Genomic DNA, 11,294 nt, shown 5'->3' with positions numbered 1-11,294 from the left:
ATCAAGATCATGTGAATTATTTATATTAAAGTGTCGAAATAAAACAGCCAATTATTACTCGACATTATTTTATACAACCCAAATATATATATTATAATCTTATATCCTTAAACTATTTAATCATCAAATTATTTGTTAAGAAAAAAATTTATTATGTAAATTCAATTGAATAAATTTGTTACACTAAAAATTTAAAGAAACAAAATGACACTTGTCAAAGAAGAGAGCATCAAATGACAATGTTTTGGAGCTTACCAAAACAAAATTTTACTTTAGTATTAAATAATATAGTAATGTTTATTTCAACTCTTACTCTAAGAATCTAAGCCAATCATCATTATATATTAAAATTCTTTTTAAATCAAATACACATACAATTATTTATTTTCTTTTATAAATATTTTAAAATGATTGCATAAATCATCAAAAGATGAACAATAGTAAAAATAATTTACATTTTTGGAAAAATTATTCAAAACTTAGTAAGATAATTATCTTCTAAAGTTAGAAACTTCCCAAAAATGGATGATCCGAACGACGATACTATTGTTACCAGTGTTTTGTTGTTCGTTGGAAATTGAATTGAGAATAGAAAAGAAAGTAAATGTTTTAGTTTTCACAATAATCTGAAAGAGGATGTGTTTGTATGGTAATAGGTTTTTTTTAGAAAACCAAACTTTACAGAATGTTTGAGCCTTTAAGAGAGAAAAGGGATTGAGATGAAATATTAATGATCATAAATTCGCAAGTGTTTAAAAATAATAAGTTAAAAATGAGAAGTAATATAAACAAAAATGAAAATTGAGGAAAATAGTGGGTAGATATAAGGCAATGCATAAAATGATGGTATTATTTCAAATCAAAACATAACTAATTATGTTCATAATTTATTCTGAAATTCCTAATATGAAAACTTATAAATTTTATATAATTCAAAAATACCATGACGTTTGAAATAATAAGTGTGAACCGAACAAAATAATTATAGAATTAGATTAAAATATCTCACAATCTTACGTAATAATCTAGAAAGTAAGCTCAAAAATTTAATTTTATATAAACAATTATTTAAAAAGTTAAACTAATTTACTTAAATAATATCATCCCACCATCTTACTTAAATTTGATTCCGCTTGTGCCTGTAAAAATTAAATAAGATTCAAACCTAGAAATTAAACCCAAGAATTCAAAATTGTAAATTTAATTTAATGTTGGTTTAGTTCCGAGATAAACCAACCACACACTGATATAAGGTGGCTCTAGATTTTTGGAGGTTGTATATGTTTCTGATTAAAAAGGGAGGAATGAAATGTTGATTTTTTTTTTTTTGGTTTTATGGGTCTGTAGTTAATTAGGTCCAAACTATAGTTAATTAGGTCCAAACAAAAAAAATACAGGTGTCAGATAAATAGTAAGCCAAGTGTCATCTCCTTAACAAAAGTTGAGAAAAACTTTGTCTTATTATATAAGATAGGAACAAATGTCTTTTTGGATGTTCAATAATATTCATTGATTCGTCCAAGTGACCAGGTTTTGCAAACATTTTAGCGACACTGTGATAGTATTCGTGGTATGTATGATTCCAAATTCCCTGTACATATATATATTCTCTCCACATAGATTCACAATGCAGTGATCCCTCATAAGAATCTCCTCGCAATACAATTTGTTGCTTCATTACCATCCCCGTCGGTTGACAAATTAATCACCAAGTTTCTGAATTCATATATCTCAGGCATTTTGTCGACATCTTCAGTGTTTCATATCAACAGATCCGTAACCAGAATTGCGAGAGCTACCATCAGAAGGAGAAAGCAGAGCAATGATGCATTCATGAAGAGCCGTTGCTTCTTCTAAAGCTTCTGCTACATTACATAATTTCGCTAACGTTAAAAGTCTGATATATATACCATAACTCCCACCCGAGGTTTCACTTTTATTTTCCAATAAATATTTGACATGAAAGCCAACGCATTTCGGAAGTTGTGCAGATCAGCAGATGCTAGATGAAGAGAGTAAAGAGATCATATCATATCAGTTGTACGGTGGTGACTTGCTCTTGAAGTCATCGTGTGATTATAGAGCCGTCGCACAACATATTGGGGCCACAAACCCATGTTAAGGCTGATTTTTTAGTGGACCATATTGTTCTCAAATAAAAGTTTGAAGATTGAATATAAAGAATATCTTTCTTTATTACTTAAGAAAACTCTCTCAAAAACTTAAGTCTCTCCAATCTCTCTCACAAACTCATAAGTTATGTCACACCTTGACATCTCCTTATATATAAACTTTTAGTCCTAAACCTATTAGGAAACACCTTGTGTCTAGATAACTCCTAAACACTTTGATCCTTATCTCTTAACCATTGCCCGGTTGGATAAGGATTCCCACATTTCTTCAAGTTGACTTCATGCTTAAGCCAACAATCTCCCTTCTAAGCTTGAAGTCTCTCACTCCAATCAATTCTCTCATTACCTTGAACTTGATTCTCCCAAGAGGTTTTGTTAAAATGTCTGCCTTCTGTTTTTCACCAGGAACATGTTCAACCTCTATCTGTCCATTCTCTACACACTCTCTAATAAAATGAAATATGGTGTGTATATGTTTACTGCGTCCATGAAATACTGGATTTCTTGGAAGAGCTATTGCAGACTCATTATCGATTCGAACAATTACCTTCGCACACGCCAACATTGTGATCTCGCTCAATAACTCTTGGAGCCAAATCGCTTGTCTTGCTGCCTCAGTCGCAGCCATGAACTCTGCTTCACAAGAAGACAGAGCAACTGTGTCTTGCTTTTGTGAACACCAAGTAATCAGACTTCCACCGAGATAAAACACATGTCCAGTCGTGCTCTTCCCGTCATCAGGGTCCACATTGTGACTACTGTCACTATAACCAACTAACCTTAACGTCTCATTGGAAGAACACTTGAACATCAACCCAAACGAAGTGGTTCCTCGCAAATACCTGAGACATTGTTTTAATGCAGCTCCATGCGACTCTTTTGGGGCCTGCATATACCTACTTAAAACTCCAACACAATAAGACAAGTCAGGCCGTGTGTGAAGTAGGTATCGCAGACAGCCTACAATTCTCCTGTAGTTCGTGCCATCAATGTCTTTCTCCTTTTCTGATTTCGACAGCTTAATACCATCGTCCATTGGTGTCTCTACCGAGTTACACTTGCTCATACCAGTCTCCTCCAGAATTCTTAGTGCATATCGCTCCTGACTCAGAGTTATCCCATTATGATTTTGGCAAACCTCAATACCTAGATAGTAAGTTAACTTACCGAGATCACTCATCTCAAACTTCAAAGACATTTCCTTCTTGAAATTCTCTACAACCGATGTACTTGATCCTGAAACAAATATGTCATCGACATATACTGCAACAAGTAGAATTTCTTGACCCACCTTTTTCCGGAACACTGATGGTTCTTTAGTGCACTTTCTGAACTGGAGTCCTTTAAGAACCTGATTAAGCTTCTCATTCCAAGCTCTCGGAGCTTGCTTCAAGCCATACAAGGCTTTATGGAGTTTGTACACTTTATCTTCACTCCCTTCTACAATGAAACCATCAGGTTGCGAGACGTAAACTGTTTCCTTCAATTCTCCATTGAGAAAAGCTGTTTTAACATCTAGATGATGTATCTCCCATCCCCTTGAAGCAGCAAGACTTATGAGAAGTCGGATTGTCTCTATTCGAGCCACTGGAGCAAACACATCTTCGTAATCAATTCCATACCGTTGTACGTACCCCTTTGCTACCAGCCTAGCCTTATATTTATTTATAGATCCATCAGAATTCCTCTTGAGCTTAAAAACCCATTTTAAGCCTATAGCTTTAGCACCATGTGGTAAATCAACGAGACTCCAAGTATTATTCTTAGAGATCGAACTCATCTCTTCCTTACAAGCTGCTAACCACTGTTTTGACTCTCTTGCTTCACTAAAGTCTCTTGGTTCATTATCCACACACATTAGCAGCTGTTCTCCTTTGATCTCTGCCAATAATATATAATCATTGAGATATTTAGGTCTGGTCACCACTCTCGATGATCTTCTTACCACTATCTGTTCCTCATCAGCTTCGTTCCCTTCTTGCTCAACTCCTTCTTCGTCATGATCAGACTCTGCATCAGTTAGTTCATCACTCGTATTTGCAGGTTCTGCATCATTCTCCTCTGTTGCAGGTTGTTCTAACATGTTGCTGTTTTGATCAATTCCTCTGATCCCATGATTGCCAAACACTCCAAGTTGTATTTTGAAATCTCCAGCTCTACTCTGTTCTTGAGTAATCTCCCTCCAATACCATCCTTTAGTTTCGTCGAAGACAACATCTCTACTTACCACTATTCTTTGAGTTATTGGGTCTAAGAGTCGATACGCTTTTGTTCCTGGTTCCACTCCTAAGTGCACTAGCCTTCGCGATCTGTCATCAAGTTTCTTAAGATGCGGAGTGTCCACCTTTGCATATCCGATACAGCCAAAAATCCGCAGATGTTCGATAGTTGGTGTCTTGTTACGGAACAATTCATACGGTGTCTTGTCCTTAACAGCTCTTGTAGCAATTCTATTTAGCAAATAAGTCGAATGCCTCACAGCTTCTCCCCAAAGATGGTTCGGAATACTCATGTGTTTCATAATACTTCTGGTCATCTCCATGAGAGTCCTGTTTCACCTTTCAACCACTCCGTTCTGCTGTGGTGAGTATGGAGCTGTGAGATGACGTCTTATCCCTGATTCTTCACATTAAGAATTAAACTCAATCGATGTGAACTCTCCTCCTCTGTCTGTTCTAAACGTTTTAATCTTCTCTCCCGATTCTTGTTCTACAACAGACTTGAACTTCTGAAATTTAGAGAATGCATCACTCTTTTCTTTTAACAATATTGTCCACATATATCTTGAGTAATCATCTATGAGAACAAAGATATATCTGTTCCCAGCGGCTGCGCTTGGTGTGATTGGTCCACACAAATCTCCGTGAATCAATTCAAGTTGTTTGGTAGCTCGAAACAGAGTTGCCTTGGGGAACATTTGTCTCGTCTGTTTTCCCAGTAAACATGAAGTACAAACTTCCTTCTCTATCTTGACTTGTGGAACCCCTGTAACTATCTTCTTTGTATCATCGACCTCATTGTCTCAAGGTTTATATGCCCCAATCTTGCATGCCATTTGTTAGACTCGCTTAGCACCTTTACACTTAAACACATGTGGTCTTTAATGTTCATGCGAACCTTGTACAATCGATTCCTTGACCTAGTAGTCTTAACAACTAACTTCCCATCTGTATCGTGCATAGTTAGGTCTTCTCCTCGCATTCGTACATCAAAACCAACCTCAGTCGCCTGTCCAAGGCTAATAATACTGCTCTTCAAATCAGGAATGTAGTATACGCTAGACATAGTTCTTTCTTCCCCATTCATATCGACAAACTCAATAGATCCATTCCCTTTTATATCCACGCGAGAGTCATCTCCAAACCTCACTTTTCCAGTAATAGTAGTATCCAAAGATGAAAAATACCTGCGGTCTCCAGTCATATGATTGCTAGCTCCATTATCAAGGTACCACACATTATCCTCCTTAGTATCTGTCTCATACTTCTTTGGATCAACCTTTTTCTCATTCAAAAATACAATCTCATGCATCATGAGCTCATCTGCTTCTTCAGTGTCTTTTATATCAGTTTCTTGAGTTTCTTGTAGCTTGAGCAATCTGTCTGGACACTCTGACGCATAATGACCAAGTTTATCACATCGAAAACACTCAACTTTTAAAAAATCTCTTGCTCCGTTAAATCTCCCACGGCCTCTTCCTCTAAATCGTCCTCCGCGACCCCTGCCTCGATACCCTCCATAGTATCCTCCATTGAAGTCACGATTTTGTTCAAAACGGTTTGATTGTGGTGCTTGAGGCTCCGAATTTGTGTACATCAATTTATTTTGATCTTCAAGGACCTCTTCTTCTTCTGCAATACGTTCTTCGTAAGCCTTCATGCGACCAACAATGTCTGCAAAACTTGTTTTGTTCAGATCGAGCACTTGCTCTAAGGAAGCAACCATGTGTATGTATTTTTTCCGAGGGAGACACTTAAGAAAATTTTTGACAAGTTTCGATTCCTCAATATCCTCTCCTAGAGCAGCAGATTTAGATGAAATAGCAGATAGATTCCCAGCAAAATCGTCAATAGTCTCTGAATCTTTCATCTTGATCCGGTCGAACTCTGCCATCAAAGTCTGCAGTCTGGCTTCTTTCACCCGCTCTGCCCCAACATGACGAGACTTTATGGCATCCCATACCTTCTTTGCTGTGTCTAGCTCTCCTACTTGCAGTATCAGAGACTCGGGGATGGACTGGAAAAGTAACGCCATGGCGAGGTCATTCATATCCTCGTCCTTGTCCTCTGTTTCGATAGCATCCCATACTTTGTTTACTCTGAGAAGTATCCTCATGCGCATGGCCGAGACAGTGTAGTTGCTCATGCTTAGCATAGGACACTTGATGGAAGAAGGTCCTCCTCCTTCCTTTTGTTTGCTCGTTGATGTCTCTGTGTCATCGTTCTTCATCATCTTTTCTTCCTTGCTCTGATACCAAATATTGTTCTCAAATAAAAGTTTGAAGATTGAATATAAAGAACACCTTTCTTTATTACTTAAGAAAACTCTCTCAAAAACTTAAGTCTCTCCAATCTCTCTCACAAACTCATAAGTTATGTCACACCTTGACATCTCCTTATATATAAACTTTTAGTCCTAAACCTATTAGGAAACACCTTGTGTCTAGATAACTCCTAAACACTTTGATCCTTATCTCTTAACCATTGCCCGGTTGGATAAGGATTCCCACATTTCTTCAAGTTGACTTCATGCTTAAGCCAACAGACCAAAGAAAATAAAAATAAAAATTGTTAGAAACAGAGGTGATTGGGCTCGAACACAGACCTCTATTACTTTTTAAATGACTTTTACCACTGCACTAACAAACATATTATGAAAGGCTGAGAAACTAGATATTATTTTATGGCCGCAAGCACATACTTCATCAGCATGTGCTTGGGGCCGGCTATCGTGGCAATTAAGGCCTTGATTGTTAGTGTATATAAATGAGCATATAGATTTTAGAAAGCCAATCACGTTTTGTTTAGAAAGCATAAAGGGAGCATAAAAGGCTTTAGAATGCTCTACAGCCCAATGCTCCTAAACGAAGCATTTCCCAAGCATAATGGTTTTAAAGTTATTAAAATACAATTTTACCCTCATTAAACACTTAGAGTTTACTATATTTGTATATTTAAAATATCTAATTTTGTAATTTTATGTCTAAATGCTAACAGTTGTACCAATCACATATCATTGTTAATAAATAATAGCATACAACTTATGCATCATACTGCTCATGCTGCATAATGCTAATGCTTCACTAACTGTTGTTCCAATCAAGGCCTAATAAGTTATACGTACCCTTCTATTTGTTGGCTACAATGGGCTCAAAAGAAGTGTGAAATTAGGGCTCCATCATTCTGGCTGCAAATGGCCAGGGTTTTATTTTGATCAATATGTTCTAAAATATACTTTAAATCTTATTTTCATTTTATTCTTACATCGACATAAACACTTAAAATTCTTTATAAAGATAAAAACTTGACATTGATATCCATAAGGTACACTTCTAAGTTCGAACCAGTGGCTGATCCATAAATATTTGTTATTTGGCCAAAATCTATACTAAATAAAAATAGGAGCTTATATCCTAAGACTGTCCACGTAGAATTAAAAACATATAATCGGGGTTCGACATGTCACTAATTAACATTTTTTAAAATTTTCAAAATTTTCTATATTAAAATTTTTTTAAAACGACCAATCGCGATCAGACAACTCAATATTTAACATTTTTGAAATTATGTTAAATTTCTATATTAAAATACTTATAAATAAGTGAATTTAAACCGTCTCACATCGGCTAGAAAAATTTATACAATGGTTGAGAACCATTATAAATAAGATTAATATGCTTCCAACTACGAATGAGCACGAAGCTTGATTTATCAAGCGTCCAAATTTTGAAATTTTAAAAGTTTAAAATATTATAATTATTGCAACTTTTCAAAAGTTCAAATATTATCATTATTCTCTCCTACGAAGGCGATGAAAACGGCGACGGCTGATCTAGATTTCTAAATGGATCGTAATGTATTCTCTTTGGATTGTTATCGGGTTTTTTCTGGTCTCCTGGATCTTTAAATCTTCCTTTTTCTCTTGGCTCATCTGGAGCGTATGGAAAGAGATTATTGGGTCTCACAGTGATGTCCAAATCTTCGCTTGGAGATATGGTTTTAATTTGGTATCCTGGGTTTCTATGGGCAAGCGGATTCGGGATCGTGTAATACGATCAGCATTAATGGGTTTTGAGGTTGAGATATCCCACATCTCCCTCCAAATGCGATCCGATTGGTATGTACGATCTAATGTCATTGATGATAGCGGAAGCTTGATTTGGGACAATGGTTTGTTTGCATTTCAAATCCGTTTGAGGGTTGATTCGCAATGGCAAATAACAATGATTCTTGTTTCCTTTTTAGGTTCAATGGTGATTTCGGATTCTCTTCTGATTTCTGAGTATCAAGAAAAGTCCAGTTGCCTTTTCTGCTTCGAAGAAAAACAGAAGGTTCGGATGGACGACATTAAAGCACAAAGGCCGCTTTGTCAATGCTTGTATATTTGGGACAAAGGTTTGATCTTATTTCGAATCCGATCGAAGATTGATTCGCACAAGAGATCATCAATGATTCGATCAACCTGTCTGAATGTTTTAATGGTGATTTCAGATATTATTCTGATACTTGCGTATCATGAGGTTGTCAATTGCCATTTATGTATCGAATCGGTTGGATTCATAGCTCTTTGGTTTTGGAATGTTTGGGGCTATATAAGAGATCGCCTTGCAGCACTCAGTCCTCATCACAACATCTTTTGCTTCCTTGTCTCAGTATCCGAGTGTTCTCTTTTCTTGTCTAGTTGGTGTGCTTGGTTTTCGCTGGTGAGCTTCATCATGTCTCAGAGTGCTTTCTTGGGGAAGAATGTGGAGAGTAAGAGTGAAGAGGGTATGGTTCCCAAGCGCAGAATAAAAATCCCATATTTTGATAATTCTGCCTTGATTGCGGGGTATTCAAAAACAATGGTGGGTCGCTGTATGAATCCTAAGGTGCAGGATATGAAGTCCCTCTTGATCATGCTACCCAAGTTTTGGCATGTTGAAGGAAGTGTTGTGGGAGCTGACCTTGGGCTTGGGAAGTTTCAATTTGATTTTGACAATGAAGAAGACATCCTGGAGGTTCTATAGATGGGTCCATTTCATTTTGATGGTTGGATGGTGTCACTGGTTTGGTGGAGCCCAACAGTGGATCCTGCCTACCCTTCAGACTTAACTTTTTGGGTCAGAGTCCTGGATGTTCCATTTCAGTTCTAGGCTGAGCCAACCTTTCGTAGCATTGGCTCAGAACTTGGTCGAGTGGAGACGGTGGATATCGATGGTGGAAGAGTGAAAGTGACAGTAAATGGGTTCAAGCCCTTGTGCTTTGACACGGTGATCGAGTTTTACAATGGCTAGGAGACTATTGTCAACCTTCATTATGAGCGTCTTCATGGTTGTTGCAAGAAGTTCTCCAGTCTATGTCACGATGAGAATCATTGCCCACTGTGGGCTACCAACAAGATCACTCCGGCGTTGCATGTTCCTATTGAAGACGACTCAGCTCGTCCGTTGCAGAGTTACAAAGGGGCTGTCATGAATGATAGAAACAAGGGAAAAGGTAAGGCGGTGGATACACGGAGATTGTCTCAGTCCAGTCAGCGCCCATCCAAGGGAAAGTAGGATGCAGGGACAAAGAATCGGTTGGGTGAACCTTCATCTAAACCATGTCAGTCCAACAATACTGTGCCTTTTAATGATTACCGCCAAAAGAATAGAGCTACCACGACTGTGGTACCTCCCTTGGGTGTAGCTCTGGTTGAGGAATTGGAACCGGGACAGATTCCAGATCAGGTCGAGCATGTGGCGGTTCAGGCTACAACTTTTGGGGTTCCACCATTGAAGCGGGTCCGGAGGCCTCTTTTCTAGGAACCAGAGTTGGTTCAACAGTCCCGCTTGGAAGAAGAGGTGATCTTGGTTGATGCGGGTTCTTCAGTCCTGGGTGATGGGTTAGTTCCACAGTTCACTGGCTCTGGTGTTCTGCAGTCTGACTCAACTGAGGTGAATGCTGGCGAAATTTCGGCACCTGTGAGTGAGACACCGACTCAGCAGGTGTCGACAGCAGCAAAGGAAACTTTGGAGGAGAGCTTTGATTAGCAGATGGAGGAGGTAGAGGCAGAGGATGTGGACAAAACGGTTGAGGATCCACAGCAGCAGACTGATGGAGACATGGATGTTTCGGTGGAAGATCCTACCTTTGATCCAGCCATGGTCAATGCGGCTCTCGGAGGAGCACCAGCGGACTCAGGTGGTGGCCCCATGGAAGCAAAACTTAACTCAGGTGTAGCTTCTGTTGCGGTTCCGCAAGTGGAGAAGGCCAACAAGGTGAAGCCTCCTTTGGCTCTCAAAGGAGATTTTTCCAGGAAATTGAATGTGTATCTATGTACAACACCAAGGAAACGCCATGTCCCTAAAGAGGCTGGAGAAGGACCAAACCTAAGGAACCCGGAACAGGAGAAGGGTTCAACTGGTGGAACAAAGCTGGAATGAAGATTTTAAGCTGGAATTGTCAAGGACTTGGGAATAAAGCAACTATTGGGTATCTCAGGGATTTGTGGGGAAAGCATAGACCTGATTTTTTATTTTTATCTGAAATAGACAGCCTTTATCTATTTTGTAACCTTTTATTGGTCATTTTGGTTATTCAAATTTAAAAACAGTTGATCCTATTGGATGTAGTGGCGGTTTGGCCTTATTTTATAATAAGAATTATGATGTTTCAATTTTATTTGAGTCAAACTGTTTGATTGATTTGGAACTTACCTATAAAGGACATGTTATTTACTTTACCTTTGTCTATGGTGATCCGGTTCCAACGAATCAAGATCTAGTGTGGGAACGGTTAACGCGGATTGGTTTGTCTCGTGATTCTCCTTGGTTTCTCATAGGTGATTTTAATGAACTTAAAGGTAACCACGAAAAACAGGGCGGAAAGCTTCGTCATGCCTCCTCTTTTGTGAATTTTAACACAATGATCCGGCATTGTGGATTATTAGAGTTTCCAGCGGTTGGGGATAGCTTGTCGTGGC

At 38.1% G+C, this 11,294-nt stretch overlaps 2 protein-coding genes across 2 annotated transcripts; one reads left to right on the top strand and one right to left on the bottom strand.

Moving 5' to 3' along the window:
• Nucleotides 1-5,123: 5,123 nt before the first annotated feature.
• LOC104759517 (uncharacterized) lies at nucleotides 5,124-6,584 on the bottom strand. The gene has a single exon (XM_010482429.2). It carries the CDS (start codon nucleotides 6,582-6,584, stop codon nucleotides 5,124-5,126), a length of 1,461 nt encoding a protein of 486 aa, XP_010480731.2.
• Nucleotides 6,585-8,122: 1,538 nt separating this feature from the next.
• On the top strand, nucleotides 8,123-10,993 carry LOC147924069 (uncharacterized). Its single transcript, XM_087496269.1, has 2 exons — nucleotides 8,123-8,468; nucleotides 8,597-10,993. The coding sequence occupies exon 2, from the start codon at nucleotides 10,366-10,368 to the stop codon at nucleotides 10,753-10,755; it is 390 nt and encodes a 129-aa protein (XP_087352395.1). The 5' UTR covers nucleotides 8,123-8,468; nucleotides 8,597-10,365; the 3' UTR covers nucleotides 10,756-10,993.
• The last annotated feature ends 301 nt before the right edge of the window (nucleotides 10,994-11,294 follow it).

The sequence above is a fragment of the Camelina sativa genome, chromosome 17 (genome assembly GCF_030686135.1).
Source record: "Camelina sativa cultivar CO46 ecotype springtype chromosome 17, ASM3068613v1".
NCBI classification, from domain to species: Eukaryota; Viridiplantae; Streptophyta; class Magnoliopsida; order Brassicales; family Brassicaceae; genus Camelina; species Camelina sativa.
Note: the sequence above shows the minus strand (reverse complement) of the source record. Positions and strands in the feature narration are given on the sequence as shown.